At 39.8% G+C, this 24,224-nt stretch overlaps 1 protein-coding gene across 2 annotated transcripts; it reads right to left on the bottom strand.

Annotated features, from left to right (window-relative positions):
* Positions 1-385: 385 nt before the first annotated feature.
* slc11a2 (solute carrier family 11 member 2) lies at positions 386-24,224 on the bottom strand. Of its 2 annotated transcripts, XM_042090628.1 has the most exons (17): positions 23,981-24,224; positions 23,650-23,742; positions 15,715-15,851; positions 14,875-14,994; positions 14,366-14,485; positions 12,454-12,560; positions 12,263-12,333; positions 11,824-11,891; positions 11,254-11,409; positions 10,815-10,973; positions 9,743-9,829; positions 9,361-9,480; positions 8,512-8,661; positions 8,075-8,148; positions 6,499-6,652; positions 6,263-6,316; positions 386-1,853 (listed from the first exon to the last, which is right to left on the bottom strand). In XM_042090628.1, the coding sequence occupies exons 1-17, from the start codon at positions 24,033-24,035 to the stop codon at positions 1,782-1,784; spliced, it is 1,797 nt and encodes a 598-aa protein (XP_041946562.1). In that variant the 5' UTR covers positions 24,036-24,224; the 3' UTR covers positions 386-1,781. The 2 variants fall into 2 exon arrangements, with proteins under 2 accessions (XP_041946562.1, XP_041946563.1); XM_042090629.1 differs by lacking the exons at positions 386-1,853; positions 23,650-23,742; positions 23,981-24,224 and adding an exon at positions 17,054-17,182 and having other exon boundaries at positions 5,711-6,316.

The raw sequence follows: 24,224 nt of genomic DNA, 5'->3' as shown, positions 1-24,224 counted from the left end.
CACACAGCAATCAGCATAGGCTAGACATAAAGGAAACCTATGGTGCGTTCATTTGCATGGGAAAAAAAGGTTTCAACCAATTTTTGTTGTAGAGTGGTGTGGTGTGGTGTGGTGTGGTGTGGTGTGGTGTGGTGTATCTTGGGCAGTCCAGTGTTGCTAGTTTAGCACGCTAGTAAACAATAGGCAGAGAATGGGATTCATGCTAGCTAGCTTTGTATGCTAAGCTAAGCAAAAATACGAACATACAAATCATATTGCTTATTACGAAACAAAATGTTAATGTTTGTATATGAAACAGTTTGTATGAATTACCCAAAATTCCCAGTTAATTCCCGTAAATTCCAATTAATTCCCATAATTTTCTTTAATTCCATTAAAGTTTCCAATTTGGAATATTTCCAAAATTCCCCAGCTTAACTTCCCATGGTAAGTTTCCGGAAAGTTTCCGGAAATTTACCGGATATTTTCTGCCCCTTTGCAACCCTAGTTGTAGGACAGACAAATGAACATACTGCAATAGCTTGTAATATCAGATAACGTGTTAGAATTACCCAAAATTACTGATACACACAGATTTGGTTCAAAGCATCAGTCTCACGAAATATGAACAGCATTTATTCTAATTTAGTAGAAAATTTGCTTTTGTTAACATTTTAAAGTTTTTTTTTTTCATGACATTTTAACATTCTTCAACACACTATGTTTCTGCTTCAAGTCAAAGTTCATCTGAAATAATAAAAAATAGCTTGAGGCCAGTAGCAAACTTAGACAAATATGGAATAAATATTATTTTGAAATGTCCCACATCCCTTCAAATACACCCCTCTGTAGTACCTGCAATTATACTATTACATTGAGTTAATATTTAAATATGAATAAAATGCATTCTATCCTCAATACCGGTATACTGTCTTAAATATTATGTCCTAAATAAATAATTTACGACATTCCAGTTTCTATCAAATCTGACCAATTATATTAAGTGTGCCAAGGTGCTTTCAAACAGAAGGTAAATAGATTCTGAGGCACAAGACACAAACCCACTATAAAGCTACACAGTGACTAGAATTTCACCAGAATATTCTAACCAGTGTATTCCTCTTTTGTCAGTTACTGACAAATTTGTCTTCAGGTACTCTGAACACTGAATAGAACTGTAAATCTGAAGAGTAAACATCTAAGCTGCACATACAGCCCGCTGGAGTTGTTGCATTATGTTTAAAGTTTGTAAGTGTTAGAGGCTGTTTTCAAAATAAAATGTAATCCATGACCTGATTTAAACTGTTGAGTTTAGAGAATGTTGAGCTGTTGGAAATCCTGAGATAATACAATTGTTTGTTAGTGCAACCTAGCAAAAAGGTAATGAGAAGGTACAGGGATGACTTTTTAGCTGATCTTAAATATGAAATGTTAATTTTTAAGGGTCCGTGATGGAAATATCCCTTTGATAAATTGTGATGTAATCAGTCATATTGTAGTCTTGGAATGCCATTGTCAAGTCATTGTCGGATGCACCAAACAAAAGAACAGAACAAAACAAAAAAATCAACCGACAGTCACAACTAAAATGTCAGGCATTCTGGAATGTCCCATATGTGGAGAAACTCCTTTGTTCTTCAATATGTAAGGTCACTTAGGATACTTTGGGCACATTTGTGGACAAGCCATGGCATACTGGTCTAGGGTAAGGATCAGGTGGTCCCACCATCCAGCCCACCTTCAAAGATTAAGTCATATCCCTTTGGCTCCTTGACCTCCACTAGCTTTACCTGCTGGTCCTTCTATCTTTCCACCAGCCCATCACTGTCCATGTCATTCAGCAGGTAGAGGTCTGTGTGTCCCGATAACCCCATCTGTGTTGCAGAAGAGAACAGAGAGGACAGAGATCAAGACAGATGTTCAGAAGTTCTTGAAGCTTTAGTGACATTAGTTTAGCAGTCACTTAAAATGCCACATTAGTGCAAACCCCAACATCAACCCCCAACTCTTATCTGGTCATTCATGGTTAGTTAGTAAACAAACTAAAAAATGTAATGATCGTCATGTCACATTTTTTTAGACAGATAGATAGATAGATAGATAGATAGATACTTTATTGATCCTCAAGGGGAAATTCAACTTATTATACAACATAGAATTATGAAAATTGGATTTGATATTTGATTCACAAAGTTTGTCTTATTGCAAAAGAATTATCTAAGCAGTTTGTAATTTGTACATGTGCCACAACTGAACTAATGCTTAGTTTGAACTCACCCGTGAGTCAAACTACCTCATGACAAGTATCCAAAACCACTGACAGACAGCAACATGACATATGTGTTATAAGTACACATGAATGACATGGGTACAGATGAATGTCTTTGTCTCTATTCCAGTGCAGTGACTGTAAAATCTAACTGGCAAGTCTACTAGAGTGGTACCGGTATACATGACAGAGCATTATGCTGTATTGGTTAATCATCACTTCTATCTGTGTACCTAGTTATAGATATCCAAGTTGTTAATATTTTGAAAGCCAACCACAGATACTGTCTCCATAGCCCTCCTCTTCAATCATTTAGATGGAGAAGATATTATATGTACAAGCGCAAAAGACAAAAAATAAGAAATAAAAAAAATCAGTTGTCTAGTATTAGAGAAAATAAAATACAGGAAAATGAATAAACATTTTGTAATACTGTATTGTTCAATCAAAATATGAACTACATCCACCTTTTACACATAAACACCATACACAGTATGTAGTTTTTTTTCTCTCCAAAAAATAAAAATCCCTCTGGACCTATAAGGGTGGTATGAGAGTCTTTTTCATGTTTTTGATTACATCCTAACTCTTTATTTTCAGAAAATGTACAAAAAAACATCCCAAAGTACAACCGTGTTATTGTAGTAGGATTAGAAGGGTTTATTTTTTCCAACAACAAAACCACTGACTCAGCCTTTGTTAATGTCAGTTTGGGATGCATGTGTTAGGAATGTGTGTTATGACTGTCAAGGGTAAATTCTTAGTTTCTCAATATAATGCAGGCATGATGGTAGTACCTCTGCATGCCAAAATAGGAAATTGACTTTTACACACTCCATAAAACGTCTTATGGCTTTCTTGAGTAGATATGTAAAGGCACTTCTATGAGTGATATCAAAGAAGTGAATGACATTGGGGGCCTAGAATGGACATGTTGAGAAAGAGCTAGTTCTACCACAAGTGCAGTTCACTTGGATTATTACAACTTGTAATGACTCTATAATACAATCTATGCAGGAATTATAACCCTTTGATTACAGCATGAACATCCTCAATGTCGCTACTGATGGAGGAGAGAGAGATTCAAGATCAGAATGTACTTACTGAGTAAACATCCTGTGCTACAGCCACGGCCAGCTTGTAAACACAAGATGAAAGACAACAGCGCTATAACAGTGGACTCATGGGAAGCAGAGTTCAAAGGTCATTGTTCTTTGCCCTATTATTTCCACCGATTCTACGCAAGTTTAGAATTGATAAAGTTTAGCAATGCATATGATACACGGTGCATTTATCACAGCTGGTATCTACAGCACCGCACAAGAAACAGCAAATGGGATAGGACAAAAGACAGCTGAAATCCTTGTTTACGTTTTCATTTATTTTTTGAATACAGTTTCATTCAGCAGAGAGAAGACACGCACATCTACACATTAGTCTTATTCTTGTGTACATGTTTCAAGTTAAAACTCAAAACCAAGATGTCCGTCTTTGTTCATCATTACACTGCCATATTCAACAGAAGGAGGCAGACTGTGAATATGGACACATTGATTAGCTATTAAAATACAATATGAACAGCAACATGGGACATGTTACATTGAACACAAAGTGTATAATATGGATTATCAGATATTCCACAAAAATCAGCAGTGCTTCTAGAATCCATGACAAGATGTTAGAATTTCCTTTAAACATAGTAGAATGAAATGAAAAGGAACCAATTTGCGTTCAAGAGGGAGAAATAACAGTAGAAGACCATCCCCTTGTAAGACCACGTTGGGTTCAAGAAACTCAGGTTGGAAAGATGGTAAATGAAGGTTGCAGGTTTGAAGCCCATATATATACTTGGTGATGTGGTCAAGATAAACTTCAAATGCATTAGACAAAATAAATTAAGTTCACCTTTTCCACAGAGCTCTTTGTTGTTTGGAAAGTCTCCTAAAGCAGTGATCCAGTTAAGGACACATGACATTTTACACCGGTCTGAATCAACATTTAATCTGTACCGAAGATGACTGTGCATTTTCTGTAACTGTATGAAAATCTTTAAAAATCTGCCTAAGAAAAATTATGTAGTCAATAGACATAACATTTAAAAACTCAATAGGAACAATGGGAGAATCTCTCTCTCTCTCTATATATATATATATAGTAACAGAGCACAGCATTAAACTTAGCAGCTAGTGCATATGTTAATGCTCATGAAAATAACCCTTTCATGGACAAAATGTTTTCATGGCTCCTTTCAACTTGGTTTGAACACTCATGACATGAGTTCAGGTAGTAAAATAATAAACAGCACACCACTAAATCCTCCCATAGCATACGTCTTCTTCAGACTTCATTTTAAACTAATACTAGGATTCCTCTCCAGGAGTATAAGATTATGACACAGGAGAAAGGTAGCTACAAGGTAATGGAATATTGCAGAAACTACACTTAACCCAAATTCTGGATACATAAATATGAAATTGTATGCAGTTCAGGAAGCTCCCAATGACAAGAAAGGCACAGAACATATAAAAGAAAGCTTAAACATAGCTGGTTTACAACAATAATTCCTCTGTGGAGGTTTGTCATCTTGTGCGATGTGCACATTATATAAATGAGTCTATCGTGCTTTTGTGCAATGTCATCACAATTCATTCTGAGTCATGTGGAAAAAGTTTGAATACTATCAAACACTAAAAAAATCATTGCCTCCATTAGGATTTGACTTTTGTCCTTCACTATGTGAAAGAACTTATGAAAAAGGTAGTCTATACAATAGAACTTGTTTTATAACTCTGCCATGCATTGATGTCTTTGATAAAATGAAAAAAAATAATAATGGGCTAAAACTGAAAAAAAATTAAGTACATGCATGTTGAATTATCTAATTGGTAGGGCTGCCAAAATAACTGATTCATTTCAATTAATTAATTTGAGAAAAAATAACTGATTAAAAAAAATAACTGATTAAAAAAAATGAGTGCAGATTAATTGATTCCGTATGACCTTTGACCCCGAGCCGTTCTAGTCAGTAAAAATTAGACTGTAAAATGAAGGAGAGAGAAGAAAACATGCTGCCTCGATCATTGATTGGAACATTTACTTTTAAAAAACGGCCTGATGGTGTTGATAAAAAATAAAGTGTTGAAAATAAAGTCCTCTGCAATGTCTGCAGCAAGGAATTTGCATATCACCGGAGTTCATCAACTCTATAGTCGCACATTAATGCAAAGAAATAAGTGTTGACATTGAGGGGAGTGTTCATTTATTTTCATTGTGTCCCCTAGGTTATATCTGTGGCCTGAAATGCCTTGTATGTGAAAAAAAAAAACTTCTTCCCGAAGCACTTTTGAATTTATTTCCTCAGCATATTAGGTCATATCATAGATTATTATGGCAATTATTTGAACAGTGAAAATAATAATAAAAGAGTCTTTGAACTTTAATGTCACTAATGCTGATTATTCAATTATTTAATTGAATTTATTTAATTAATGTAGATTAATTAATCACAGAGTATGTAATTAATTAGATTTTTTTTTTTTTAATCGATTGACAGCCCTACTAATTGGGCATGTTTGGTCACAGATGTACTATCCTCAGTCATACCAACTGCCAATATCTGACATTTGAAGTAGACCCTTCTGCCCCAGTCTATCATGGTGTAAAACAAATATTTCAGTTCAGTTTACTGTTCAATTTAGATATTAACGAAATAAGGTAAAAATGGTTCCACAGCTTTGAGGAGTTACAGGGACAAAAGCTGCCATTTATTCTAGTAAGGGCACAGTTCTTTAATCAGTCTCTTGGGGGTGTGGTGAGCTCTTCCCACAGCTATTTCAGTGCAAAATACACAGCCCCAAAGAGCTGCCTTTGGGCTTAAATAACCCTTCACAGCCTAAGACAGTAGCTTCCTCTGGATTCTAAGAGCAGGTTACTCTGTATAAGTGAAACACATGCTCAGTTCTAAGTGTCAAACTCAGGCTCTTCCTCTATGAGAACCGCTGGCGGGTTCCTTACCCTGCTGCCGAGGTCTGGACACGGAACACCCAGAGCGATCAGACAGTGCCACGCCTGAGAGAGAGAGAGAGAGAGAGAGAGAACCAATAAATTACAAATCATAGATTGAGAACCATCAGGCTGTGAGATGATAAGTCTCCAAAACATTGCGATATTGCAGTAATATTTCCAAAATTTTCTGTTGACCAAGACAGCAAAAACATGTTTGTGAAGTAGTAGGATTGTGGAACACTCACCAGGTAGCCTACGAAGCTCAGGTATGCAATGGACAGCAGGGCAGAGAGGACGTAGAGGGCTACACTGTTGAGTGCCGTGACGTACACCACCACAAAGTACGCGTTGATGGCACACACCACCAAGATGACCACACCACCGCCAATCTTCCAAAACCTGTAAAAAAACACAAAAAAATGAACAAATATGCAAACTGTGTGGTGGAGAAATGTGAGACGAATCAGAGCTCTCTCCCATCTCACTCTGAAATGATCACCCTTCTGTTACAGTGTAAAGCAATTTAGCTTCTCTAATGTCTCTAATCCCAGCCTATGAGCCTATTATGTCTTCACAACACATAAAAATAACCATAATTTTCTCTTTTGTAGGTGCATCTTGTGACATGGTATGTATGTTTGAACTGAACAGAAATCAGCTGTAAAAAAAACAACATCTTTATTCCTAATTCTTATCACTGTTTTTGCAAAAAGTGCCATAATGACAGTTAAAGATATACTATGCAGTTTCAGGTATTTTGGCGACTCTAGAGCTCCCCCTAGAGTCATGATATATTTTTATTTTACTTTGCCGTTGTAAATAGGTGAACGATTCCCCTATTACAAGTTCGTTTACCATCAAATTGGCTTCGTAGAGGTTATATTAAGGTAAAAAATCTTGCCTAGTGTACATTTAACAGCTGATGGCAGATATGGACCTTAGGGTAACATTGGGGAGAGGGACTATCAGAGGTGTGTTGCCACCTATTGTAACAATATTCATTGTGTAGGCCACTGGTTTTGAAAAAAAAAACTGACACTCCAAAGATCTGCACTTAAGTAGTCAAGCCAGATGAGAATAAGTTAATACTTTTATCACCTATACAGTATGTAACCAACACTTCTGTTTACAAGGTTCAGAGCTCTAAAGTGTTGTCCAGAATTTAATGTAAATGTTTCTAGTTTCTTTACACGATCTTAGCACCTCTCTCATACCATTATCACTGCTCTCAGAATATTGGTGCTGACGTTTTGCATATGGGGCATCTTTGAATTAATGTTTTTAGATAAGTGTCTAACAGACCTCGGACTCAGGAGAGTCTGCGCTTCAGGCCACTGCTCTATGCTAGCTTTGGGCTGTATAAGTATAAGTAAGTATAAGTATAAGCATAAGTATATATACTCTTTTGATCCCGTGAGGGAAATTTGGTCTCTGCATTTATCCCAATCCGTAAATTAGTGAAACACACTCAGCACACAGTGAACACACAGTGAGGTGAAGCACACACTAATCCCGGCGCAGTGAGCTGCCTGCAACAACAGCGGCGCTCGGGGAGCAGTGAGGGGTTAGGTGCCTTGCTCAAGGGCACTTCAGCCGTGCCTACTGGTCGGGGTTCGAACCGGCAACCCTCTGGTTACAAGTCCGAAGCGCTAACCAGTAGGCCACGGCTGCCCTGCACTGAAATGATGTGGCAGAAATGTGTCAGGTTGGAGTGAAACCAAACTGCTGCGGTAGATCAGACATGTGCAACAATGATAGTCCAACGGTCTGCTGTTTATTAGTGATGTACTATTTAGCATCGATAAAGCGTGTCCCACTTACAGGCCATTGGCAAAGTCATTCATGATGGAGTGAAGGCTTGTGAAGGTCAGGATGGGGATCAACGCAAACGGCAGCTGGTCAGAAGAGGGAGAGGATGAAGAGAATAAGCAAATTTAAACCCCCCCCCCCACAAAGGTAGATAAGATGCTAATCTGGCAGATTAGGAACAGATGCACATGAAAGAAGAGTGTTCAAAAGGCACAGTGACGGCTGGGACACTCTGGCTTCTCTGGCTGTAACTGTACCCACCTTGCTGGGGGTGGTGGTGGTGAAGTCTGGCTTGTAATGCCAATTTCACTACCGTGCTAACGCTAATTAGCCATAATAATCACAATTTAGTCTCAGGTTCAATTAACTCTGTATTAACAAATAGGACCGAGTCATGTGACTGGATGCAGATGCACTGCTTTAGTCCGAGTTGTGGACCTGAAACTGACCTGCATGCTTTGCAGCACGTTGAGGAAGTCGTTCATGCCCGTCAAGCGGTGCACATCCTGAAAGATGGCAACCAGCAGCGTGGGGGTGATGGCGATGGAGCGCGTCAGCAGGACCCGGGCAAAGCGGGACCAGCGCAGGTTGAGGAAACCCTGAGGGACACAGCGACATGGAAATGGAAAAAATGTGGTGAGTAATGAGGTATATTAAAGTCAAGTCAAGGATACAAGGAAGTTTATTGTCACATGCATATAGTTACTGGAAGTAAGAAATGCAGTGAAATTATGTCTGGTGTCAGCCTATTTGTGCATTAATGGGGGGGGGGTAAAAAGTGCAGTAGAAGAGGGGTTTAGTAGATTAAGTGGCAAGGGCTGCATAAAAAAGGTGGGGGAGGATTGGGATTGGGTGGGGGGCACCAACAAGGAGCACAGTCAGGTTTATTTCTAAAGCACTTTAAAAACAATACCAGTTGACCAAAGTGCTATACAATAAAAAAAAAAAGTTCAAGCATCAAACAATAACAGAGACGTTTGTACAAATAACAGTCAGAGCACACAAGGGCAAGGGGGAGCAGTAAAACAAACATAAATGAAAGCAGTAAGTTATGTAATATAATAATAATAATAATAATAATAATAAAAAATATAGTAATTAAAAATAAAAACAGAAAATGAAATACATAGAATAAGCACTTATATACCGATATTTATACTCCATATTTAGGGGAGGAAGTACAGGATGATCTGAGTTATTTTGATACCCATAAATAGTCAATATTGCAGAGACAAAACAGCAGAGACAGCACAGGAGACAGGAGAAACTCTGCTCGTCTGTGGAGGTTCCACACTAACCTCCATGACGAATTGGCCAGAGTAGGTCCCAGTCATGGTGGAGCTCTGCCCAGCAGCGAGGATCCCTATGGCCCATATGTACAAAGCAGCTGGCCCAAAGAAACAACCCAGGACCACCCCCTACAAAAACAACCATTACATAGTATGCTTACTCCCCATCATACAGTACAATTCACTTCTAATGTTATGACATTAATCATCGCAGTTCACACCGTTTTATTTATTACAGATTATCAGTCGCTGGAAAAAAAAGGCATGAGTATAGGAAAATACTTAAAATGAACTTGTAAAACATTTTTTCCAGAAGTAAAACTTATTTCCCTCAGGAGAACACATCAGAAAATAAAATTAACGCAAAACCATAGAGGAAACGGAGACGTACCCCTTTGTAGATGTCCACCTCAAGTGTTTCGTTGTTGAGGGGGAAAAGGTCGGTGTGAGGACTGCCTGTCTCATTGCATTTCTCGTTCTGCAGAGGAAAGGAAGCAGACACATCAGCCACAGCCACATCAAACCTCTAATCTAATAAGCTTGTTACAACTACACACACACAGTCAAACAAACCTGGCTAGTGTCTGAGGGGATGCATGTCATAGTCCCATATTAGTGGACTCAAACGGATGTGTTTAATGGTAGCAGCTTTGTGTTCTATTATTATTTTTATTACACTGTAAAGGGGGGGTTCAAACCAAAGATTCGCAACGAGATGAGCTGCAACGTTCTAAAAACCTTGCAACTGTGACTAGACTGGGACTATCATTGGTGCACATGTCTGATCTACCGCAGCAGTTTGGTTTCACTCCAACCTGACACATTTCTGCCACATCATTTCAGTGCAGGGCAGCCGTGGCCTACTGGTTAGCGCTTCGGACTTGTGACTGGAGGGTTGCCGGTTCGAACCCTGACCGGTAGGCACGATTGAAGTGCCCTTGAGCAAGGCACCTAACCCCTCACTGCTCCCTGAGCGCCGCTGTTGTTGCAGGCAGCTCACTGCGCCGGGATTAGTGTGTGCTTCACCTCACTGTGTGTACACTGTGTGCTCAGTGTGTTTCACTAATTCACGGAATGGGATAAATGCAGAGACCAAATTTCCCTCACGGGATCAAAAGAGTATATATACTTATACTTATACTAGACATGGTGAATGCTTTGCTATGGCTTGCAACAGCTGGCAACAACGTGAAACATTTAATTCTCACCGCTGCAACTCTTTCTGCAGTGATTAAGTCTCGTTGCGAATCTTTGGTGTGAATTGGGCCTAAACAGTTAGAAATAAAAGAAATGCTATAACTGTGGCTATGGGTTGTTGATTACCCCAGAAAGTGAATTCTACATAAGGAAATTGATGAAAATTACTAAATGAAATAAAATGATACATTTGGTATTATGAACACCAAAGCAAGGTAAATTAAATGGTAACGAAAAAAGGAGCAATGGCCATTCTATATACGCACCACTTGAATGTTTGTCTTGTCGTAGAATGCCTCGGCGAAAACAGCCACAACAAAAACGTTGATGAGGAAAGAAACAAAGAGGGCTATGGCTGACTCAATGAAGAAGTACTTGTTGGCTTCCTTCACCTCCCTCTTATTCCCACGATCCACCTGCCTCGACTGCAGAACCAAAACAGTAGGCATGATTAAGGCATAATTTCTGCAAAAAAAATAATTATCAAAAAGTACCCTCAACATCCACATTACTATACATTAATACAGGCTGGAAGATGGCGTGAGGAGGTTACAGTCAATAAACTAATTGAATTACCATTTTAGTCTGTTTCCACTAACGTAAAAAAAAAAAAAAAGTCAAAAGTTATGGAAAAGAGGCAACCGGCATTCCTCATTATTCATGATTCCCTGCACCTGCTAATAAACACCAAAGCAAGGCTGTTACCTTGACGAGCGCAGAGTGCAGGTAGATGTTATGAGGCATTATAACGGCTCCCACAATGCCCACGGCTTGCAACAGCTGAGGTGACCCACAGCCGGCGCAGTACGGGACGAACATGCCCTTCAGCACCTCGCCCTGGTCAGGCGCCACCATCACGTACTGTTCATAAAACAACGGAACTAAGTTACTGGCACAGATACACACAATTCCAGCCAAATTGTTTAAGTTCCCTTGTCATAAACTTTACAAGACCACAGAGAGGATGTCTTAAATGAGACAAAACAGCCGTCCAAAGTCCAAAGTGTCTGATAACACGCACACAGAAAGACAGCAGGTGTCCCTAATTAGTTACACGTGCTGTAGTATGAGGCAAGGGTTCATTTCCCGGCTTTCACCTTGAGCAAGGCTATTTACCCTGAGTTTCTCAGAGGACAGTGGCCCTTAATTTCATAATTGAAATGTATGTTGCTTTGGATGAAAGGGTCAGCTAAATGAAAAACATTTACATTACATTTATTTACATTTAAAGACACACACTGTAACACATAACAGAACAAAACATGAGGAGTTTACCTCATATCCAAAGCTGACGGCCATGATAGTGATGAGGAAGCCAAAGAAGGCCTCTAGTTTCCTTAAACCTGATGACAGCACAAACACCAACATGTACTTTATTTTTATTTATCTTTTTTTAAGTAAAACTGCAATAGAAGGGCAATTCCACGCAAAACTGTCACGTCCATAACGGCAACTAAATGCCATGGCATTTGTATGATGCGAATGATTATGTGAAAAGTTTTTCATGCAAGTTCTACAAGCAGGAAGAGTGAATGCTCAAATTTCAAGTGATCATCATTTACATCATACCATACCATGGCATTGTGTTGGCGTTATGGACGTGACAGTTTTGTGTGGAATTGCCCAGAACTGCTTAGAACAAAAGACAATCCCTGCAGTACCAATCAAAAAACAAACATTGCACCAATTATACACTAATGGCACAAAAACCTACCATATTTATCAAGAAAGAGGAACACAAATGTGTCAATGATGGTGATGAGAACACCGCCCCACAGAGGTATCCTAAAAGATGTAAGGCAAAAGTTATTTGTTACTGTAACTGCAAATTATCTGTGAACAGATCCCGCTACTCATATAATACCCATAAGCCCCTTGGCCCAGGAGGTACAGTGTGGGACTTGCCTGCCTACAGAGAGCAGGTTGAAAGCGATGGCGCAGCCGATGACCTCCTGCATGTCGGAGCCGATGATGGCCAGCTCCACCATTAGCCACAGGATGATACGGGGGACCTAGGAGGCAGAGAAAGAGGAAGAGCCTACCGGTTGAGTCTCAGTCACACAACTACGTATGGTCACACTCTGAGGACAATAAGTGAATGATAAATGGAATATATATATATATATATATATATATATATAAGCTTTATTGCAGACACAGGTCCATATCATACACACACATGATACATAGTATAAAAAGGAGATACAAAATACATAGAAAATCACATTAGCCTATAGGACATACAGGCATTTGCGCCAATGCCTTCTTAACCTAGAAGTGAATCTGTAGCAGCTTTTCAGAGGGCTGACTAGGCACATAAAGCTAAACATCAATCGTCTTAAGAGTGCCTCACAGGTAGGCACTCTAGTGGACACAAATAATTGGCTGGCATTGTGCCACCTAGGGACACGAAGCAGCAACCTCATTGCATCATTGTATGCTACCTTAAGCCACTGCAAACTTTTCTTCTTATAGTTGGACCACAATTGAGCAGTATATAGTGGTGTTATGTAAGTTTTAAGAGCACATAGAAAACTTCCTTATAAGCATGTTAGCTTGAGAGTAAATTTTACAGCGCTGTCGGTATAGGTCTTTGTCATCTGTCCAATCATCAGATATGACATGGCCTAGGTATTTAACCTCCTCACACACATCAAGAGGGCTGTCTGACAAATAAAAGGTCGGGAAAGTTGATTTCCTGTCCTCAGCACTTCTAACTATCATTATATGGCTTTTCTTAGCATTATATGTTATGTCATAGTCAATGCCATACTGGGAGCACACCTTCAGCATCTGCTGCAGCCCAGCACTATATGGGCAGAGCAAGACCAGGTCATCTGCATACATGAGATGAGTAACAATAGTGTTGCCCACAAGGCGACCTGTATTTAACCTATTTAACTGATTTGATAAGTCATCCATGTCAACATTAAATAGAATAGGTGACAAAATTCCTCCTTGCCGCACTCCGTTACTGACACAGAATGGACCAGATACAACATTGTCCCATTTAACCTGGAATGTCTGATGAGCGTACCAAAACACCAAAATTCTCACTAAAAAAATTGGGAGCACCTCTTTCCAACAGTTTTACAAACAATTTTTCATGATTAATTTGATCAAATGCTTTTGATGCATCAATAAAACATAGAAATACAGATGAATTCAGGCTAGTGTAACTTGACACAATCTCTTTAAGAGCGTAGATACACATGTCAGTTCCATGCTTCCTTTTAAACCCAAACTGATTTTCATTAGTGAGAACATACATTTCTAGTTTTGTTAAAAGTGTTCTCTCCAGTACTTTAGACAAGATACTGGCTAATGCAATAGGTCGATAATTGTCAATACTGTTAAGTTTGCCGGCCTTGTCTTTCAGCACAGGCACTAGCAATACAGACAAAATAGCATTAGGCAGGACACCATGAACAAGGCACCCATTAAAACACATGGAAAGCAAAGGACAGAGCTTTTGGCTTGCATATTTTAGATGATGGCTAGATGATAGATCATAGCTATCCCTGGTCTTTGTCTCCTCAGGGGAGTTGAAGAGCAGAGGCTTTAAGGGTTTCCAGGTTCGGGTTAGGAGGTTAAAAGCCCAGAGCAGCATGAGGGGGATTACTGTGGCCTGACTGGTAGAGCTGTGTTTCAGCAAAGTTTTTAAAGGAAACCATCAAAGGTAAACCTCAATGAAATTAAAATATTTACACACTTCTGCTGAAATGCAGATAAAATTCACTTCTGCTATATTAGCTGGTCTGGGTTAGGCTCTATGTTTCGGGCACAACTGCAAAGGCGAACACAGAGGTGAACCTACTGTAGGGTACTGCCGGTTGCAGACTTCTGCGAGGTGCATTCCTGTGACAACACCAAGGCGAGCTGCCAAGCGCTGCAGCAACAGCCCAATAATGGTGGCTCCCAGAAGTATCCACAGGAGCTGAAGAGGAGCAAAATGAAACATTAACTAGGATTGTTAGATATATTCTAAAATGCTAAAATTGTTATACATAAATAAATCAAAAAAAGATTTTTTTTTCTACAAAAAAAAAAAAACACTGCCTGACACACACATAAGGTTTCCTCAAATGACACCCAAAATATCTCTAGGACCTCTCGCCTTCACCCACTGTCCCCTGTGAACAATTTTAAGGAGGACAAAACTGGAGCGACAACTATAAAACATTATTCAGTCCTGCTTATGTTCCAACAGTAGTCATACAACATTTTTTTCTCCCACAAGGACAAAGTGCATGAGCTGTTCTGGGCCAGCAGAACGGAGCACATCCTGCTGTTTTGCCTGCCCTTTCTGCCTGATGGAGGGCTCACCTTAAAACCAGCTTTAGCTCCAGACTGCAGGTCGGACTCGATGTTCCCTGGATCCAGGTATGCGATGCTCATTAGGAAACCAGGCCCGGTGAAGGCCCAGAGCTTCCGAAAACTGAAAAGCTTTAAAAGAAAAACAAAAGAGAAAGTGAGAACTTAATCCTTCAACTGCCAACAGCACCTTCTCCATATAACTAGGAAGTGTAATATACCCATTCATATCCTCAGCATGGCAAGGAGTCAAACACGGAGCAAAACTCATGGGTTGTAAGTGAGTAATGTGTATGATATTCGATCGTTATTTAACTATTACGTTATATGCATCAGAAACATTTTTGAGACGTGTTTCCATCACAATACACAGAGGTCCCCTGCAGGTTACCATTTACATATGCTCTTGTAATGGACGCACAGCCAAGCAATAAAATCAACAATACATTTATGGTCTGACCTTTTCTCCACACGTGAGTGGCTTTTGACTCTTAACACTCTTAATCCATTAGTCACATTTACTGGCCAAAGCTTCCTCTTTCACTTCCTGTTCCATTTCGGATATACGATCAAGTAATCCATGAGAAAATCACTGCTCAAAAGCACACTGTTAGGTGTGGTCTAGCGAATTACAGTTTTCACTGCCAATTATTTTAAGTTTATGTTAAGGATTTTTTCAGTGCCCTCAAAATGATGTAGACATATCTAGATTTAATAACCAAGACATCCATTACCAGTCACATTGATATTATGACTGATTCCTGAGATCAGAGATTATCGATAATATATTTCTTAAATGTCAGGACACTGTAAAATAAGTGACACCTGGCATCTACCACTCTGTGCCCTTACCTGGGTGGCATCATCAGGGATGGGCACCTTCTCCTCAAAGTAGGTGGAGAAGGGCTCATCCTGCGCCACGGGAGAAGAAGGGGGGGAGATGGCACTGTACTGCGTCTGGATGACCCCATTCTCCTCAGGGCAATCCTCTACAGATGGTAGAGAGAGAGAGAGAGAGAGAGAGAGAGAGAGGAGGAGAGGAGAGAGAGAGAGAGAGAGAGAGAGAGAGAGAGAGAGAGAGAGAGAGAGAGAGAGAGAGAGAGAGAGAGAGAGAGAGAGAGAGAGAGAGAGAGAGAGAGAGAGAGAAAGAAAGAAAGAAAGAAAGAAAGAAAGAAAGAGAGACAGGCCAGGTAAGCAAGTTTTTAACATCTTTGCGAAAAATCTGTCATGACACAAGGAAGGCCAGGAGTCATGTGGTAAAGGATGAAGGAGTCAGACATACTACTGGTCAAATCAAGAGCAACTTGATCGCATTTATGGTTTCTTAATCTTTGTTCAAGACATCATGCACACAGAAATCCATGGTTACCTTAGGGTTTATCGTCACATACATTGCCTAATATAAAACATTCCATAATGGAGTCTGCTTAATCAACAAAACATATTCCACGACGGAGTCAAAAGTCCCACTATGACGACAGATATCAAACATTGGGCAACCTGCAGTCACTTAATGCAACAACGATTACTGCTACCCTTGAGTTAGTGCTAATGGCATCTTTAAGGGACTGGCTTCAGATAGAGGGGGGAATAACGTTTATGTGGTGATGGAGATGTGAAGAATAAATCCTAAAAGGAACAGAAGCGATCTTTTAGGCTGTGTTTTCATAAACAGGCCATAAAAACGTACACCTGATTTCAACCTGATGAACTCAGTGACATATCTCATGATATGTGAGCATGTGCAACAAAGACATTCCTCAAAGCTACACTTTCTGCAGAACTGAATCAAACTCATTCAGTTCAGTTCAGTTCATAACAAACTGGTGTGCTTAAAAAGGGTTCATAGCACACATACTTGATTCAGTCATGATCTGGCTAACCTAAAAATGTCTGTATAACGGCATGACAAACCTTAGTAACATGCACACCAACCAGCCGAAGGGATGAGTTCCATCCACACCCTGTTAGGTGCTTTCAGGTTGAGCAGTGTCTATTTTAAATTTTCATCACAGGCTATTACATACCGGTGCTTCCAGTTTGAGCCCATTTGTAACACTGTTACACGATTTACATCTCAGCGCCATCCCCCTAGCCAAACTCTTTTCCCTACATTAAACTCATCTGAGCCACAGGCAAACCATATTACCACAGACCCACTAGGGCATACACGAGGAGTTTGAATACTTACTGAGTTTTGCGTGCTCTCCTAACGTGTGCTTCTGTCTGACCATCTCTGCTCTGTTCTCCAAAGTGTCAGATTTATGGCTACCCTTTGAGCCGTCTTTATACACATAAGTGTGTGTGCTCCTATAGACTTCCTATTTTCAGTTCTGACTCAAACCACAGGGTCAGCAGAGCACACACACAGACACCAAGACTATCTTTAAAAAAAATAAGATAAAAATGCTTCATCACAATTGCGTGACTTACTTCCTTTGTCACCCTTTTACACACTAATAAAAAAAATTAAACACAGAAAATAAAGCACACCACATTCACTTCAATAAACTCAATGTATGTAGCACAGATACCAATCCCTCTATAACCCTGAGGTGTGGCTGTAGAATTACAATAAGACTGGTTATTACCAGTATATACCCGTTACACAAGTATAACAAGTTTTCTTAAATTCAACCAAATTACAGCAGTCGGTCCCATTATAACAGCCACACACCTTGAATATTAAATGTATGAGCAGATATTCATCTTTGGTTTTGAGAAAGATAGAGAAGTTTGGTAGTAAGTCAGGACCATTTGTACAGGATCTCCCCTCCATAAAGACTAGAGCATCTGTCCTGATTACAGACAAATACAGCAGATGTTTATCCTGATCACAATGAGTGTGATGAGTACTCCTTGTGCAAAAGATGTCTGAGCACACACAGTTAGGATGGGAGAGTTCAGTCAATTGTCAGTTGTGTCAATTGTCAATAGTGTGTGTGTGTGTGTGTGTCCTGCATGCATACTGACTTAATGACCCAATGAATGTGTGTGTGTGTGTGTATATATATATATATATTACATTACATTACATTACATTACATTTAGCAGACACTTCTTGACCAAAGTGACTTACATATGTCAGCTATATTACAAGGGATCACATTGTCCCGGAGCAACTTGGGGTTAAGTGCCTTGCTCAAGGGCACAACGGTGGAAGCCGGGAATTGAACCGACAACTTTCAGGCTACTGCACACTAGCCCAGCTCCTTAACCACTACACTACCACCGCCCCTATATATATATATATATATATATATATATATATATATGTGTGTGTAGCATAAATCCTAAAAGGAACAGAAGCGATCTTTTAGGCTGTGCTTTCTGCTATTCATAAACAGGCCATAAAACGTACACCTGATTTCAACCTGATGAACTCAGTGACATATCTCATGATATGCGAGCATGTGCAACAAAGACATTCCTCAAAGCTACACTTTCTGCAGAACTGAATCAAACTCATTCAGTTCAGTTCAGTTCATAACAAACTGGTGTGCTTAAAAAGGGTTCATAGCACACATACTTGATTCAGTCATGATCTGGCTAACCTAAAAATGTCTGTATAACGGCATGACAAACCTTAGTAACAAGCACACCAACCAACCGAAGGGATGAGTTCCATCCACACCCTGTTAGGTGCTTTCAGGTTGAGCAGTGTCTATTTTAAATTTTCATCACAGGCTATTACATACCGGTGCTTCCAGTTTGAGCCCATTTGTAACACTGTTACACGATTTACATCTCAGCGCCATCCCCCTAGCCAAACTCTTTTCCCTACATTAAACTCATCTGAGCCACAGGCAAACCATATTACCACAGACCCACTAGGGCATACACGAGGAGTTTGAATACTTACTGAGTTTTGCGTGCTCTCCTAACGTGTGCTTCTGTCTGACCATCTCTGCTCTGTTCTCCAAAGTGTCAGATTTATGGCTACCCTTTGAGCCATTTTTATACACATAAGTGTGTGTGCTCCTATAGACTTCCTATTTTCAGTTCTGACTCAAACCACAGGGTCAGCAGAGCACACACACAGACACCAAGACTATCTTTAAAAAAAATAAGATAAAAATGCTTCATCACAATTGCGTGACTTACTTCCTTTGTCACCCTTTTACACACTAATAAAATCAAAACTAGATGTACCGCATAGCGGTACAAAATATGACCGCCGCTCAGTCCTGTACATCCGTTCCGCGAAAATAAATCACACTTCAATTTGTCTCCATATTTTACTCCATCCCCCACTCTTGAAACTTTTGTGTATGCTTGTTTGGCATGCCTGAGTGTGTGTGTGCGGCTGCACAGAAAGTAGCCTACTGGTGCTGAAAAGGTGAATAGATTGTAGAATAGCCAAAGAAGATGTAGCATTGTTATAAAACCTTTAAAATCTCTAAACAATCACAAGTAGGGCAGTTCATCACAGTTCATCCATTGCAACTGGATTGATGAAAGGTCACTTACACCTGTAGGCATTGTATTTGGGAAAAGCAAAAGGTATCAGCATAATGTTATTTATTTATTTATTTTTATGTATTTATAAACAAAAACATCTCTGTCAGTTCCATGCCGTTTTCAACAGCTATCAAAAACAAAGGTCATTTTTGGATGGATGGATTTTTTGTGAATGTTTCTTCTTCTACATAAGATTTTAGTCATCTTTAGTTCATGTAATACTTTATTGTCAATGCACAAATTAAGTAACAGTAGTCTGAAACGTTATTGTTAATGCACAAATTAAGTAACAGTAGCCTAGTCTGAAACGAAATGCTGTTTTACATCTAACCAGTGGTGCAAATAACTGACATGTCCAAATGGGCCTTGATGAAATGCGTCGCTATACTGTTCATACACATTTTAACCATAGACAGTAAAAGAAACGGGCCAAAGTTGAAGAGCTTTTGTCCGTTATTGTTCGTGCAAATATAGGCTGATTCATGTTCATGGCTAGTCTGGCTTTCATCAGACCAAGCTCAATCTTTTAAGAAATCAAAAAATAAATAGCGGGCAGATAGGGCTGGGCAGCCTAGTCCATAGGCACCCGATATTGTTTAATTTTCCGATTGAGATATACACGCTCTGGCTATTCTAAATGCAAAAATGCATCAGGGAGTTATGACAAAACGGTAACTAACAAACTAGATCCTAATAGAAAGCTGTTAGCTTCCCTAAGCTACAGGTAGGATTATAAGGTAGGCCTATTTACAACATAAATTGTCAATAGGCTATGCTGGCGACACAAATAAAATCTCCTTTGGAAACCAATGGTTTACGCCTTACAGTATCAAGCGGACTTAAACTGTCATATCGTGGCGAAAAGTTGTAATAACATTCACGCAGCTCCATGAGTCAAGGAAAGCGCGAATGAAGTAGCCACTTCTAAATGGGACCCACTACACTGTAGCTTAAGGTGTGTTGCTAAAGCAGCCATAATGAAATGAAGGTGTCATTGTTTGGATACTTCACACACACGTGCTTTTTAATCACACAGACTACAACTACCAAGCTGTAATCAAAGCACATCGATTCCCCCCTCACACCCGGCACGCACTTAAAACAAAATAAACAGGCGTCTCAGTCTCACGCATGTATAGGCAAAACTGTATCAGACCGGTGTAACGTTGGTAAATCTTCCATTGCACAGAATGATTTTGTAGCACGTGCAATAAATGACAGTCGAAAGATACAAACAGTGCTGCTATCAATTTGCTTGGTATAACCGCATTTATAGTTTTCTACAAATGCAATCAATCAAATGGGCCTCCATCACTCAACCAACGCTAACGGTAACATTACCTAGGTCCTTATTGATATTACAAGATTAACGTACCTGCAGTAAAAACCAAGCATGTCCGATAAACATCCTCAGATTTATTTCGGCTTCAAGAAGAAATGGGAATTACACTTCATGTGAACATCGTCCTATCCTTATTAGATGTTCGCTGCGGTAAATTACAGTCCTTGTAGGAAGCGTCCATTGTTTTTTCCAACCCACTTTTAACTTCCAACAAAATTACGTCTCACTGCAATGATGCGCCATCTAGTGGACAAACGTCTACTTATCGCCAATCCTGAAAATGCAGCCATGATGATGATGAATATTTATTTTGGCTTCCTACTGAATTTGTAATTATGTATCGGCCGTTCTAATACCGATAGTATGTGGGTGCCTGTGTGTGTGCATGTGTATATGTGTGCACCGCCATTTACAGGCCAATGAGTGTACAGTCACTAAATGTACACATAACCTAATTTTTTTAGACCCCCCCATGGATGAAATTCTACGAAACTTGGCATACCCCCAGAGAATGGCAGGTCAATCATACACATAAAATTTGGTGCAGTTCTGAACATCTTAACTGAAGACAGGGGCGATTAAAGCAGAATAATATTGCATTTTCATTTTTTACCGGGGGGTGGGGGTGCAAATCACAAATGAGTGATTATGAGCCAGGTTGATGTGGGCCCTTGAGACCAACATACCATAAAAGATTCTTCATCCTCAGTGCCACGGTTCAGGTAGTTATTTAGGAAAACCTGTTTTTTTTTGCGGTTCGGGGGGCCCAGCACGGGGGGGAATTTTTCCGTAAAAGTCTAGTGGGGCTACGTACCCACCAAATTTCATGTACCCCGGTGGTTCGGTGTCCCGGGTATCAATGACCAAAAATTCAGGGAGTAGATGACGGGAAAAATTCTTGAATTGTGTGCATGTGTGCGTGTACAAATTTATGTTTATGTGTGTGGGTGTGTGTGTGTGTGTGTGTATGTGCGTGCTTGTGTGTTTGCCTGCGTATGTGTGTTTGTGCATGTGCATGCATGCGTACATATGTCTACTGTGTGAGTATGTGTCATACGTATGATTACTGTAAATGTATGTGTGTGCGTGTGTATCTGTTTATGCACATGTGTGCACATGGAATGGGTTAACATGACCCCTGGAGGCAAATATACGGAAAAAATTGGTCATCCTAGGCCCTACAGTTCTCAAGATATTCACAGAGAACTGTGTCTGCCCTACCCTCCTTTCGGGGGGTCCAGTCCAGCGGGTGTACGTCCTTGTTGGTGTACGTCACTAAATGTACACATAAATTATTTTATTGTAAGGCCCCCCATGAACGAAAGTACACAAAACTTGGCATGCATTCAGAGGGTGTCATAATGATCCTACACTTTTAATTTCGTGCAGTTTTGACCTTGTCAGCCAGAGATATTGTGATACACCTAATTTTTTGCTTTTTAATTTTTAACTAGGTGGCGCTATACATGAAATAAGTGGTAATGGGATGGGTTGACATGCCCCCTTAAGACCAACATACATAAAAAAGGTGGACCTCCTAGGCCCTACGGTTCTCGAGATATTCACAGAAAACTGTCTCCGGCCACCTACAGGCCAGTTGGTGTATAGTAACATAAATTAATTTATTGTGTGGCCCCCCATGAACGGAATTCCACAAAACTTGGCGTGCATACAGAGGGTGTCATAATGATCCTACATTTCCAATTTCGTGCAGTTTTGACTATGTTAGGTCACAGATACCTTCAATTACAACACCTCATTTTTACTTTTTTGTGTTTAACTAGGTGGCGCTATACATGAAATGAGTGGTTATGGAATGGGTTGACATGGCCCCTTGAGATCAACATACAAAAAAAATGGTCCTCCTAAACCCTACGGTTTTCGAGATATTCACAGAAAACTGTGTCTGTCCTACCCTCCTTTCGAGGGGTCCAGTCCAGCGAAAACGAAAACGAAAAACGATGGTTCCATGCTATCCATGTGGGGTTACATGCCCACCAAGTTTCGTGTACCCCGGTCTTTCAGTGTCCCGGGAATCATTGACGGAAATTTGGGCATGCGAAAAAGAAAAAAAAAAATCTGACTAAACCTATATGACCGCCGCTTCGCTGCGCGGCGGTCATAATAAACACAGAAAATAAAGCACACCACATTCACTTCAATAAACTCAATGTATGTAGCACAGATACCAATCCCTCTATAACCCTGAGGTGTGGCTGTAGAATTACAATAAGACTGGTTATTACCAGTATATACCCGTTACACAAGTATAACAAGTTTTCTTAAATTCAACCAAATTACAGCAGTCGGTCCCATTATAACAGCCACACACCTTGCATGTTAAATGTATGAGCAGCTATTCATCTTTGGTTTTGAGAAAGATAGAGAAGTTTGGTAGTAAATCAGGACCATTTGTACAGGATCTCCCATCCATAAAGACTAGAGCATCTGTCCTGATTACAGACAAATACAGCAGATGTTTATCCTGATCACAATGAGTGTGATGAGTACTCCTTGTGCAAAAGATGTCTGAGCACACACAGTTAGGATGGGAGAGTTCAGTCAATTGTCAGTTGTGTCAATTGTCAATAGTGTGTGTGTGTGTGTGTGTATGTATATAATATATATATATATATATATATATATAATATATATATATATATATATATATAATATATATATATATATATATATATATATATATATATATATATATATATATATATATATATATATATACATACATACATACATACATACACACACACACACATATATATACACTATTTATACAGTCATTGGTATGACCTTGTAAGAATCTGTATCTTTGTGTGTGTGGAATTGTATTAGTAGTGATGTGTCGGTGGGGGTATGCTAGCATTATGTGCGTGTCTTGGGTCTTTGGCTGCATAGGAGAAGAAGCAGTGTATATTCGCCAAGTGTGGAAACCGTGTGTGTGTGTGTGTGTGTGTGTGTGTGTGTACCTTCCATGAGGTCGGGCTCCCTGTCCGTCTTCATGACTGAAGCCTGAGCAGCAGGGGGAGCAGCAAGGGGCTCTGGAGGAGCTGAAGGCTGGCCTATCAAAACAAAGGACACAGGAGCCTATTACAAATCCCCTTACTGTACACACCACTCTCCCACTCTCTGCCAGAGAGACGACCGCAGTCTCCTCTCCACTCCACTCCGTGCGCATGTGACTTTTCATAGCTAGGAGAAAAGAAGGCAGAGCACTGACCACAGCTACAAAGAAATCTTAATTTGGCATGGAGAGTAAACTGACAAAATCTCCAAACTGCCAAAACACACAAGGCCTACCATTGCTACGTATGTGACCACCAGTTGTCATAACCAGTTCCTCAAGCTTTCTCATGAGTCCAGAAAGAATGGCTATTTAAAAAGGCGGATGAATGTCTGAGGAATTTCTTCCTGATGGAGACTAAATAGGTGCAGACAACACAAACACGCACAAAAGAAAAAAAGAGCAAGAAAAAAAGAGAGAGAGAATGATACAGAACGGAAACAAGACAAGGAAACAATGAGAACAAGACAGAGCCAAGGA

This window comes from Alosa sapidissima, chromosome 4 (assembly GCF_018492685.1).
Source record: "Alosa sapidissima isolate fAloSap1 chromosome 4, fAloSap1.pri, whole genome shotgun sequence".
NCBI lineage: Eukaryota > Metazoa > Chordata > Actinopteri > Clupeiformes > Clupeidae > Alosa > Alosa sapidissima.
Note: the sequence above shows the minus strand (reverse complement) of the source record. Positions and strands in the feature narration are given on the sequence as shown.